Source organism: Chiloscyllium punctatum, chromosome X, assembly GCF_047496795.1.
Source record: "Chiloscyllium punctatum isolate Juve2018m chromosome X, sChiPun1.3, whole genome shotgun sequence".
NCBI lineage: Eukaryota > Metazoa > Chordata > Chondrichthyes > Orectolobiformes > Hemiscylliidae > Chiloscyllium > Chiloscyllium punctatum.
In genome coordinates this window covers 28,128,251-28,142,037 of record NC_092791.1, presented here as the reverse complement: position 1 = coordinate 28,142,037, position 13,787 = coordinate 28,128,251, and the positions used below count along the sequence as shown (strand labels likewise).

The 13,787-nt window shown below is 44.7% G+C and overlaps 1 protein-coding gene across 3 annotated transcripts in view; it reads right to left on the bottom strand.

The window, feature by feature from the left end:
- Window positions 1–13,787, bottom strand: part of asic1b (acid-sensing (proton-gated) ion channel 1b) — an 814,340-nt gene that overhangs the window by 22,861 nt on the left and 777,692 nt on the right. For all 3 annotated transcript variants that reach the window (XM_072567040.1, XM_072567038.1, XM_072567039.1), the window contains exon 7: window positions 4,461–4,552. In XM_072567040.1, the coding sequence (XP_072423141.1) occupies window positions 4,461–4,552 (92 nt within the window). The remainder of the gene's footprint in view (window positions 1–4,460; window positions 4,553–13,787) is intronic.

The window sequence follows — 13,787 nt, the reverse complement described above, 5'->3', positions numbered from 1 at the left end:
AAAAAAAGTCCCAGCCTATCCTTATAGCTCAAACTGCTCCATTCCTCCTGGACAGGGACCCAAGTTCAATTGAATCACTGTGCAAGATGGATTAAGATTACAGAGTGGCTCATCATTTGGCCTTAATTGCAACAGCATTGACTTTTGTTGAGAGCTTCTGAAGATGATAGGGAAAACACATAAATGCAGATAAGATATCATTAGACTTGACCTCGGTTGAACCATTGCAAGCTCCAGATTCAACTGCAGTGGGAGGCCAGCCAATCTGATTCATCGTTCATGTTTTGTTAGGATTGCCTGCTACGAGTTCTGATAAGCTGAGAGGAGGTCAGGTACTGGGTGAAATTCATTAGGATCTCAACTCACACTAAATTTCATGCATTGGTACATTACCTAGTTTGGAAACAAGAGCCAGACTTCGACCACAGCCTGCGAAAGCCCTGCCATTATTTTTCCAATCTCCTTGAATAAGCTTGGTAACAAGCTTAAGGTGGATGCCTAGTTGAAGTGCAAGTAGTACACTTCAACTCTTATCAGAACAGGCTGCTTCACATTGCAAAAGAACATAGTTAAACTATTTGGAAGTGCCTCGACCATTAACCTCAAGCTCATCCAATGAAGCATATCCTCAATTCCTGTAGTATGACTGTACATTGTCCTCCATTTTCTCAAATTAATAATAATCCATGGTTATATTCATTAATGGCTCTTAACGAAGTCTTAAGAATTTGTGACTAGCCTCCCTTTGACCAACTTAAGAACTTGAACTCATCTAAAGTTCTGTTGCTTGTCTCCTAATTCACACCAAGTTATGTTTATCCATCAACTCTTGTGCTCGTTGGTGCACACTGACTCCTAGTTTGGCAATTTTAAAATTCTCTCTCTTTTCAAACCCATAGCTTTGCATCCCTTTAACCCTGTAATCTTCTCCAGCCCCCACAGCCCTCTGAGATCACAGTGATCCTCCAATTCTGGCCTCTTCAGCATCCTAGATTTCCACTGCTCATTGCTCCACCATTTATGGCCGTCTCTGCAGCTCTAGCATTTCTCCCAGAAACCACTCCCCCTCTCGTCTTTTAAGGGGGTTCCTGAATACCAGGCTGTTTTACCACAGTTTTCCTAAGATGTCTGAATATTTCCTTATGTGACGTGATGTAAAATGCTGACCAACCAATGCTCTTATGAGGAGCCTTGGGATGTTTTATAACTCTTGAGGTGTTAATGAATAGCTTTGTACAGTTGAATTATGCTCATCAGAATCTAAGTTGAGACTATATAACCTTATTTTACCTCTGGCACTATTTGTTATTATAGAAGACTGTTATCAGCCTCAACAGAATTCGAACCACGTTCTTAGAAATGGGAGTGTTTGAATTATTTACATTATCTCTTCTCAAACTCTATAATTGCAACACAAAATGTTGTGATTAAGGCTTGTAATATATGAGCACCATTTGGACTAGGGCTCGTGTGGTGTGGTGGTAGTGTTCCCACCTCTGGGCTAGAGGACCTGGGGCTCAAATCCAACTGTCTCCCTTAGGTGTGCCAGGTTAATTAAAAAATATCTATTATTATTTCGGAACTTGGGTTTGAAAGTGGAGGGATGATTTGTACTTCTATATTGAGAGAGTTCACAAGGGAAGGAGGTACTGATGGGTTATCTCAAGTTTTGTTGATATCCATCTAAATGAGGTCTTGAAAACTGTGGACGTGAATAGTTCAGTGTGTTAAAAACAGCAACAGAAGAGAAAAGAAAGCTGCTGTTGCTGTGGTAGGAGTCAGCTATTAGAGAAACACAAAAGCATCTAGAAGGTCAGGCAATGTGTGTCATTTTTGCCACTGTGATAAGACACTGCTAGTTTAGCAGTCTTCAAAAAAAGTCAGGGCTGAGGAACTAGTCCTGAGTGGTTCAAAAGAAAGCACCGGAAGTAGGAAATTGCTGGAAGCTGAGGGCATAAAAATCCATGTGGTTGCTCTGTTTTTGAAAGAGTTTCAAAGTCAGTCAGAAGAAAGATCGAGTAATTAATTACAGACATGACAACTTAACAAGGGGCTTTAAAGTAGAGATTGGTGACATTTCTGAGGTTTGAGTATCTGTAGGGATGTTGTTGAGGTGTTATTTTTCAAATATTAGTAATAAGACCATTTCAAATAGGCCTTTCACAATTAGATTACCTACACTATGGAAACAGGCCCTTTGGCCCAAGTCCACACCAACCCTCCGAAGAGCAACCCACCCAGACCCATTCCCCTCCATTTTACCCCTGGCTAATGCACCTAACACTACAGGCAATTTAGCATGGCCAATTCACCTAACCTGCACAACTTTGGGAGGAAACCCACACAGACAGTCACCTGAAGCTGGGATTGAACCTGGGATCCTAGTGCTAGTGAGACAGTAGTACTAACCACTGAGCCACTGAGCCACCATGCCACACCAAGCGAGAACTGTTCGTTTATGTTCTTTAGTTAAAGGCACATGGCCAGTCTCTTGTGATTGTGTTCAATGTCTGACCACTAGGGGAAGCAATCACAAATATAAAACTTTATCAAGCCAAGATTCACTCTGGGATCTGACTTTGTCCAGTATTACCATCATCTAGCATCTTAAAAAATTCACGAGGTCAATTCCTGGAATGGCAGGATTGCCTTACACGGAAAGACTGAAGCGACTGGGCTTGTATACCCTTGAGTTTAGAAGACTGAGAGGGGATCTGATTGAAACGTATAGGCTTATGAAAGGACTGGACACTCTGGCAGGAGGGAACATATTTCCGTTGATGGGGGAGAGCCGAACCAGAGGACACAACTTAAAAATACGGGGTAGACCATTTAGGACAGAGATGAGGAGAAACTACTTCACCCAGAGAGTGGTGGCTGTGTGGAATGCTCTGCCCCAGAGGGCAGTGGAGGCCCAGTCTCTGGATTCTTTTAAGAAAGAATTGGATAGAGCTCTTAAAGATAGTGGAGTCAAGGGGTATGGAGATAAGGCTGGAACAGGATACTGATTAGGAATGATCAGCCATGATCATATTGAATGGCGGTGCAGGCTCGAAGGGCAGAATGGCCTACTCCTGCATCTATTGTCTATTATCTATTGTCTAAAATAGAGACAATCTACTGGACTAATGGTTTGAGCTCTATCCAGTGTCATTGTTGTGCACTCTCAATATCCCATTCTGGAAGGCAAAAACAGCTCTTGTGAACTTTTTTATTACTTATGCAGGGGATGTGGGTGCCACAAGCTGGGCTTAAACAATTATTGCTCATTCTCAATGCCCTTGAGAAGGTGGGGCTGAGCTGCCTTCTTGATCTGCTGCAGTGCATTTGATGTTGATACACCCACAGTGATGTTAGGGAGGGGGGTTCCAGTCATACTCTAATGAAATAATCCTTTTACACAAATAGAAATGAAAAAAAAAAGAGCTCAGTCCAAAATTGTGACTGTGGATCAAAGCTGCACTTGTATAAATGATGGGTTGCAGACAAGGCCGCAAGCAAAATATCAGAGCTCAAGTGATTTCTGTGTCAGCTTGTAATTACTTCGATAGAACTGTCATGTTGTACAATATCTTTGTTATGTAGTGAGAATACCATAATGTAAGGATAAGGACTGGCTGTTGAATGTGACAGCAGTCACTCTGTGCTTCTGTTGCAAAATATCGAACACAGGTTGGATGGATTTCATCCTATCGTCTGCTGTTTGTAACCAGACTCAGAAAATAGTCCTGTTGACTCATCACATCAGTCCTCACTGACCATTCTTGCCCAGAAACACTTCCAACTTCAAATTCTCACCCTGAGTGCTCAGATCCCTCCACAACCTCACCCATCCTTCCCCGTGTTACCTCCTTCCCACTCCACAAATCTGCACTCCTCAGAACTTTCCATTCACTGGACTCTGGCCTTTAGTACATCACCCCTTTTCACTTCACTCTACCATTGACCATTAAGTCACCACTTCCCACAGGGACACCCAACTGGGAAATTAAAGTCCATCATACAGTTCCCCAGTTAACTTGCTGCTTTTAATCAATAGAAAGCAAACCACTGGCCCACCATAGAGACCCCCATGTAGAGCCGTGGAATGAGAGACAACTTCGTAAGACCCTTCTCACCACTCGGAGTGAGTGAGGAGTGCAGATGCTGGAGAGTCAGAGTCGACAAGTGTGGCGCTGGAAAAGCACAGTAGCTCAAGCAGCATCCGAGGAACAGGAGATTTTCCTGCTCCTCGGATGCTGCCTGACTTGCTGTGCTTTCCCAGCGCCACACTTGTCGACTCTGACTCTCTACTCGCCACTTTAAAACAGAACAGCGGGAGCAAACAGCGGGAACTGAATCCCCCCACAATCAGACAACCTCTGACCAAACCCGCCAGGCTGTAGCAACGAAAGCTACACTCTCCTCCTTCAGTCAGACAGGCGAAAAAGATGTCCACTGTTTTCTGTGGCAAAACTCACCCAGCAAGCCAGCCACCTCGTAAGCTTTCTTCTGCTCAATTGTCTCGTAGTTTAGGGCCTCAAAAAATATGTCCAGCACAAGAATATTCTCCCTTGGAAAAGAAGAAAAATTGCATCACATCACTTTTGTATGCACCTGAGAAGAAAATTATTGCTGTTCACAAAACAAAAGGAATTAATCTTTGCCCAGCCATTTCATCGCCTCCTACAGCTAAAATGGAATATTAAACAGCAATTGTTGACGAGGATAGTTTCACCTTGTTAGACCAAGGTCAGCTCAGCAAGGTCATGTGTACTTCTGAAATAAGTGTTCTTACACAACTGTTAATGATTCTGCCAGGTGTGGACTCAGAGGTGATGTTACATTAGTCTTGTACTACAGGTCAAAGATTGTGAAAACAATTATACATATTTCAAATAAAATCAAGGCACACATTAGGGAAAACAACATTACTCTTGGTTGGCAATTTTAAGAAAAAACAATTATAATCCCAAGTATCATTTCGACTGCAGTCTATTCTTTCTTTCACAAAAGCCACAGTTGTGCTGATAGTATTTTTAGATTTTAGTTTTCTTGAAATAGACTCAGATTCTATGAAAGAAACACGACAGAATCCCCACAGGGTGAAAGCAGGCCCATTCCACCCATCAAGCCCATACCAACCCTCCGAAGAGAATTCCACCCAGACCCACACTCCTACCTTATCGCTGTAACTCTGCATTTCCTACGGGTAGCCTGCATATCCCTGGACTCTATGGGCACTTTAGCATGGCCAATCTACCTAACCTGCCATCTTCGGATTGTGGGAGGAAACCCCCGCAGACACGGGGAGATTGTGCAAACTCCACACAGACAGTTGCCCGCGGGTGGAGTCAAACCTGGGTCCCTGGTGCTGTGAGGCAGCAGTGCCAACCACTGAGCCACTATGCTTGGTTCTACTTGGAGCTAGGTTCCTTTACTCTTCTCATTGTCCCCATGATCACAATACGTCTGTGACATTTCCAATGCAGCATCCATCTATATTATCATATCTATTCCATCTATCTCATTGGAACAAAGGCACAGGAAGAGGCTATTAAGCTTGTTCCTCCATTTAGTTAGATCATGACTGATTTCCACTTTACCTGTCTTGGCTTTACATCCTGCAATTCACTGAGTGAAAAAACATCCATCAATCTGAGTTTTGACATTTCCAATTGAACTCAGGCCTCGACAGCCAACTCTGGATTTCTATTGCCCTTGATGTGAAGAAGTGATTCCTGATATAGCCCCTGAACTGTCTCGTTCTGAAGTTAAGGTTAACCCCAACCCCTTACACCCTGTAGTGAACTCTTCCACCAGAGGAATTTGCTTCTCTCAGTCTCATACAGAGTCCTTCGATCATCTTGACGAGATTGTTCTTTTATATTCCCCAAACAATTGTGGGATTCTCAGCGTAGCCTTTGCATCCTGTCTACATAATCTAATTGTTTAACCTCAGGTATTATTCTGATGAATCTGGGCTGTGCCCCCTCCGAGGCCAATATATTCTTCGTGAGGTGTGTGGGCAGAACTAAACACAGTGCTCTACATGGGATCTGAGGCTTTGTGCTACCGAAGCATTCCACACTCCAGCACTCTTGAGATAAAGGCCAAGATTCCATTAGGCTTTTTAATTATTCCTGCATCTGTCCTCTAGCTTGTCATACACTGCACCACTAAATCTCCTTCTGTTCCTCACCACGCACTTCTAAACTATGCTGCTAAGGTCTAAAGAGAGTGGTGTCATACTTGCCCACACTGAACTCCACAGTTTCATTCACTCACTGTCAACCATGTCCCTTTCCAACAATTTAGCACCTCGCTAAATGTCACCTTAGCATTGTCAGCAAAGTCGGATATTAACCAAAGCCACTGATGAACATAATGGGAAGCTGAGAGACATAGTCTCGGAAAGTTGTGGGATGGAGGAGGTTACAGAGATAGGGAGAGCTGAGATCTTGAAAGGATTTGAACGTAAGAATGAGCATTTAAGAACAGAGGCACTGCTGGACTGGGAGCTAGCATAGTCAGCGTGGGGATAGACTTGGTGCACATTAGAATAAGGGCAGCAGATGTTAGGATGTTCAGTAAGAATTGCGACAGAATCCCTACAGTATGGAAACAGGCTCTTTGGCCCAACAAGTCCACACTGACCCTGCAAAGAATAACCCACCAAGACACATTCCCCTACATTTACCCCTGACTAAACTACACATCCCTGAACGCTATGGACAATTTAGCACAGCTAATTCACCTAACCTGCACATCTTCGGACTGTGGGAGGAAACGCACAGACATGGGGAGAATGTACAAACTCCACACAGACAGTTGCCTGAGGCTGGAATTGAACCTAGGTCCCTGGGGCTCTGAGGCAGCAGTGCTAACCACTGAGCCACCATGCGCAAGAAGCACAGCTGCGTAGAGATAAGCCAAGGGAACCCTGGAATAGTCAGGTCCAGTGATAAGAAAAGCACGGATGAAGGTTTCACAGCAGTAGAAAATAATTGAGACAGCAGCAGAACCAGGTGAGGGCAAGGAGGTCACAAGGGGCAGCTTCTGATCAAATTGGACACAGATATTACCGACTGGTCCGGCCTCAGAGTGGCCAGAGAGGAGAAGCTAGGGAATGGGGGTTTGTGGTTGAAACCCAAAGCACTGACTGCAATATTTCCAAATATTAATTCGAAGAAATGTTGGTTCACCCAGGACTGCTGGGCGAGAAATCTCGCAACTTTAGAACCAATGGGAGAGTTGAGAGAAGTGTTTGTTTGGAACTTGCCTTCAAATAATGTTGCAGAGAGGCAGCATGTATATAAGAAGTGGGAGCAGGAAGAGAAACCATTGCAGGTGACTCGGTGGTGATTACTGAAGAGTGAAACCATTTGAGAGCAGTCTTACTCAACTAGACATGGAGAGAAGACACGAGAGGAGAATGGTGTGCTCAGAATTGTTAAAGACTTGCCGAAAAAGATGAGCAGGTTTACTTATCGCAGCCACATAGGATACCTTTTCTGAATTTGAGACGGGCTGTTCCAGTGTGGCTGAGAAGGAAGTAGGGAGGTTTAAGAATGGACTTATGAGAAAGATGGGCACAAATTTGACAGGTGACTGAGCTGAGAGAGGCTGCCATTGGGGCAACAGTTTGAAAGGAAAAGGATCAAGTGTGGGTTGTTGGGAAGAAGGTGCGATGATGGGAGACTTGAAAGTGAGAGAGACAATACCTGACAAATACTTCAATGTCCTCAAATTTAATGTTGATTGATACAACTTCGAAAAACTCTTTTCTTAACTATTTCGAGGTGCCAGGAATTTGATCTCTGTCTGGATTTCTAACATTTTATGAAATGTTACTGATATGAGGGGAACCTAAATTGCTGGCAAGTTCTCCTAGTGGATAAGACTCCTTGACAAGGAGTGCAAAATTGGATAATCACCCCTTCTACATTTTATAGAGGTTAGATAATAACTCCCTTCGGTCTACCTTGGGGAGGTAGTGTCACTGGATTAATAATCCACAACCCTGGGCTAATGCTATAATCCCACCAATTGAGTGAAATTTAAAGGCAATAAAATTCTGAAATGGAAAGAATCTGGCCTCATGGTGATCCTGTAACCAATGTCGATCATTGTAAAAACCCTTCTGGGTCATTAAAGTTCTTCAGAGAAGGGAATCTGACATCTTTACCAGGCCTGACCTACATGTGACTCCAAGAGCCACAGCAAAGTGGTTGACTCTTAACTGACCTCTGGGCAATTAGGGATGGGCACAAAATACCCAGTGATGCCCTCATCCCATCAATAAATGGAAAGAAAACGAGTGTATGTGGTGACCCAGTGTTGTGGAAGGGTCTGAAAGTGTTAATACCAAGGAGTGCCTTAAGCACCAACTACGAAGATAATGTCTGATGGACTTGAGCAGAACAGCTTTGGATCTTGAAAGAGAGAGGGTTAAGGTCTGGCCTTCCTCAAAGTCTTCATTACAATGCCTGCCATGTCAACGTAACATGTAACTACAGTAATTGCAAACATCCAATAAACTTTTTGTTCAGTAGAGGAGCCTCTTCGAGTTAGACCACGAAGTGAGTTTCCTCTACCAGGCAAGACCACCGGATCATGTGGATCTCTGCACTTAAAGACAGACCTATCCCATGGTGAGGTGCAGATCTGCTTTTACTGCACATAAAACCCACAGCAACTATCAAATTTAGCCCACAAGCTGAAGCAACACTTGCCTCTACAACTGCACAGGTCTGCAGTACAGTTTTGCAAGACAAGGTTTTGTAATTTGCACCTCATCCTAAGTGGAATATCACAGTGCCATTATGTTAGCTGCAATGAGACAGCTAAAATCTCCCCGAAGTTGACCCAAAGTGGCTGATCAGATGCCACAGTAATGTTGCCTGTGTGATCCACTATCTTGAAGTGCAGCGACTTTGCTTCGTTGCCGATCCTGGCGGCCATTTTGTGTGCAGCTGGATCACAGACAGCAACAAGAAAGAATCCAAAAAGAGCCAGTGGCACCTGTACTTCAGCAAGTCAACACGTTGCTGGGAAAAGGGAAAGAACGTGGAAGGGAATCAAAACTTTAGGATCAGGAGGGAATCTCACCCGCAAATTGCACTGGCAGAGGCATAAATTGCATTTATCCATTGCTTCTCACAAAGTCAGGCCCCACCAAAGTGGTTTGGAGTCAGTGAAGTGCAGGGAGTTTGTCTATGCTGTAATGCAAGGAACACAGCTTTTAAGAAATTAATAGCAATCTCTTTTTTTGGTGAGGTGGGCTGGTGATTGGATTTGGGACAGAACATTGGAAGTAGACCCTGATTTTCTTTGAATGACTGAACGGTCTTGAACATTCACTGGAAGAGGCAGACAGGGTCTCAGGTTAACATCATGTCCAGAAGATGGCATCACTGACACTTCTCCCTGAAGTGCCAGCTGAGATTTTGTGCTCTAACCCTTGAGTGGACCTTGAATCCATAGCCTCCTAATTCCGGAGATGAGACAAGCCAAGATTAAAGCGAGGAAGACTGGTGTAACAGAAGTCGTGCTGGAGATTTAGCCAATGTATTTTTGTCCCGTTGAAATAAACATTAGAAACATTAGAAACAAATGAACTTTTATGTGGGTAGAATTTGTCTAACCAGCACATGGATGCACCTGAGAATACAATCACAGAATGAAAGATATCCATTCTGCCCATTGTACCAATGGAGGACTGTCCAATTAACTATCTTCTCTTTCCCAAAGTTGTCCTTGTAATCCAATTGCAATCCAATTCTCTTGTGAGCACACGATAGAATCCTCTTCCACTGCCCTTTCACAAAAGTGAATCTGTATATTATTTTTCCCCCTCATGTGCACCTCTGGTACTTTCAGCAATGTGTCCCCTGGTTGTCTACTTTTCTGCCAGTGCAGCTTCTCCATATTAACTCGATGAAATTCCTGATTTTGACCGCATCTATTGAATGCTCTCTGAGCCTTCTCTGCTCAAAGGAGAACAATCCCAGTTTCTCTTCTGCATTTGTCCAAGACCTTGACATCCTTTCTAAAGTACAGCGACCATAACTGACCTCTTTAGTGAAGGCCGAACCAATGTCTTACTACTGAACCATGGTAACCATCAAAAGTTGGCTAAGGAGAGAATATTGCTACCCAGTTTTGCATCTTGCAAGCAGTCATGAATTGTCGAATCACCATTTCTTTTAAACTGAAAGTACAGCTATGCAGTGAGGAACTCAGAACTCACCACAACAAGGTCTCACTATCCTTCACAATGATAAGGCCTGGCATAAGCGAGGAATCTTTTGCGCAGAGGTCAAAAGTTCAGGATCAGTCTGCCTGGACACTGGTTGCTCAACATAACAGTGCTGGCTCAGAAGCCCAAACAAAATGGGAAAGACTTGAGGACAGTCACCAAGACAGTGAAGAAATGGAATTGTGAATGCCAACTCACAATCCATGAGGTGACAGCATAAAGTGCTGGCAATATCAGGGCCATTAATGCCACTTACCCCTGGACTGACAGCCATATATTTGCTTCAAGATTTTGCAAAAAATGCATTTTCTTTTAAAGGTCATCTTGTACTGTGCATATTGTGAAATATGCCAAAAACGATTCAGCATTACATAAGACCGAATTAAGACACAGTGGCCAGACCCCATTAATAATGTTTGTTTCCTGACAGGAAAAAAAGCTGGCAACGGAACTGGGTGGGAGAACAGCAGAGTGAAGCCCCTGAACAAGCCCCTTTGAGCTAAGTGTCTTCATTTACAGAGTTCCCTAAAATGGGGGCCCTGCCTCTCAGCAGACAGTTTGGGATTGCGAGCTCTGAGGCAGTAATGAACAACTGCGAGACAGACTTAAAGCCTTGCATTTTTTTTCTAAAACTGTGAATGTTACCTAAACGACAGACCCTCCAGGCTTGGCACCTTGCAGCAGCATAAATGACAGGCTTTATGCAATTTTTTTAAACTGAAAAAAACACAAATGAAATCTCTTCATAAAGTCTCTCTGTTCCACATCCCCTCCTCTTACAGGCCCTCGTCCCACTCTTAAAGATCTGCCTGCCTCACTTTGCTCTTACATGAGGCATTGTGATCATTTTCTCTTGAAATGGGGTCCGAGTGGAGAATGTCTATGAACCCCCTGCCACAGGGGGTCAAGATGGGAGGAAGGCAAGTATCCGTTGGAGTTGCAGGACCAGCCAACATGAGAAGCTAATGCCCTGAGGACTTGGGTTCAGATCACACCCTGGTAACTGGTGAAATTTAAATTCAACTCTGGAGTACAAAGCTAGGGAGCCAATATCCGATTTGTACCAAGCACTGGCGTCGAGAGCAGCATTTCGGGATGGGGCGGCAGGAAACAGATCTTTATAGTATGGAGGTTGGAGTGACAATTGTGAGCTGTTCAGATCTAGCCAGTGTACTGACCAAACACAGTGGACAGTGTAGAGTGCAGCTTTCCAGGGGTTCTTCCGAAACCCAAGGGCAAGAACAGCCTAGGATTGGCGAGAGGCAGTTCAGTGAAAGAGTGTTCAGCATCACAAGAAAACAGGATTCCACCATTTCCTGTCCTTTAACTAGGAGCTGGTGGAGATGAGAACGAGCATCAGCATTTGCTGTGTGGAAATGAATGACTCTCGGGTGCTGCAGTATCTATGAGGAGGAGAGAAGGTCACGTGCATGCCTCAGAGAAACACATATGTGGGCACTAGCAACAGATCATTCAAAGCACATCCATTTGTTAAACGCTGCAAACGGTGTTTTTATTATGAAGGAAATTTAAAAAGAGTGACAAGTGCAGTCTTAAGAAATAGGAAAACCATGTAGTCAGTCCATTGCCAATGAGAAAAGGGTCTTCAACAGCAGGAGGTCAGCCAGAAAAGCGCATGCCTGGGATGCCCTCTCCCATCCTCCTGCCAACATGCCACGTCCTCTTCGATGTCATTGCCTTCTTTCCAATAACTCCTCCCTTCCTGCTGCCTCCCTCGGGTTCCTCCATGATCTCTGTTGGTAACATGGTGCAACTTATGGAACACAGGGACAGGAAAAAGCAGCTTCCACAGGGGGGAGGGTCTCAATGTGAAGCATTACTGGAACACTCCTGATCATTAAGAACGCTCGTCCATGGCTGTGGTTGTACAGGAACTTCAACTGAGTGGCAACAGCTGTTATATATCTCTGTGTTCCAGGGAACCAACCTTTCCTTTGGGTATTACATCAAACTGCCACAAAAGGAAAGAGTACATGGTCAAGTGGAATGCGCTGCGAGGCTTAATGTCTTTATTAATGGTCCACACGGAATGCAAAAGTAGAAATTCTCAGCAGGAAGCTCCCAATCTCTGCTGGGTGCCAGGAAGGTGGACAGGACGCTGCTCCTGTGATTGCCACTGATAGCGCTGCTGCAGCTGCCACCCACAGTTGATGCTATTTTGTGACGTGGGAGTATGCACAGGGAACAACCATAGCACAATGCAATGCAGCTGGCTTCAGCTAGCAACTGCTATCCTGACAATGAGTCGACTAGTCAATGTGCAGAATATGGTTCCTCGCCCAAATGAAGAGAAGATCATCCTAACTCCTTCGGATCCATTGGGTCGAATCTTAAGTTGCATTCTCCACGGCCTCACTGGAGGGGGCAATGTCTTCACAGAGGAAGAGATGGAGGACTGGCATATTGCCCCCCTCCCCCGCTACCCCCCCCCCCACCAAGAAAGAAAAATAGACACTGGTATTGGAGACAGGAGTTCATGATGTTGTGTATGGACATGAAGAAGCCAGAGGAATTGCGAAATGAGACAGACAGACCCACAACAATCTAAAAGCAAACAAATTCCAGGCCAAGCAAGCAAGCAACACTTGTGTCTTACAGTGGTCCATTTTGAATAACTACTGGGAGGCTGCTGTTTTCTATTTGGGACAGACACCATTGTGTGTTTTGTTTCTCACTTGCATTTTGTCTTTGAAGCCTGAAATAAAGCATCCTGTTTGACTTTAGCTCTGCTGCTCATGCATCCCCTATGCCCTCAATCCGTAGAGAAAGACATAGCCTTTGCGCCATTTGCGCAGAGTAGTACCCACACAGCACTGGGACTGAGGGGTGAAGCATGATTAGATTATAAGTCTCGGCTCCCGCAAGCCCATAGGAGCAAGAATAGACCCCCTGAGCATGCTCCACTATTCTCCGAAATCATGGCTCATCCTCTCACTTCATTGCCTTGTTCTCTTACTATCTCTATCGCCCTGGATCTTTCTCTTCCATAAATATCACTTCGCATTAGTTGAGCAGACTATTACTGTGCCTCTACCTCCTTTTGGGTGGGAGACTCTCAATCAGAGAATGAGGTCCTGCACATCTCGATTCTACCTGGGTGATCACTTACTCAGACTGTCTGCAAGTGACACATGTACTTACAGGAGCAGAAATGACAGATTGATCAAGGCCCCCTCATGTGCCACCCACATGCACTCCAAACTTCTTTACTTTGCATTGCCTACCCCCCTATGTCTCAGCTCAGCCCCGACAAGTCCAGCTGGGAGAGAAGTGGCTCACTGACCATTACGGGACACAGCAGGTCCTGGCCTGTGGAGAGCCTCCCTCAACTCTCTCCTTAGTCTGAGCCCGCTCCTCCTCACCCCAGGCTGCGTGCTTGGCGTCCCTCCTCTCTTGTGGGTGGTCGCTGGCACCTACTTGACAGCTAATGTGCCTTGCTGCCCTCTTGCTGTGCATCGCTACAGCTTTGGTGCATCAGTCAGAGTGCGTCTCAGTAACTACTGAGTGGACCTGGGTCACAAAGGCA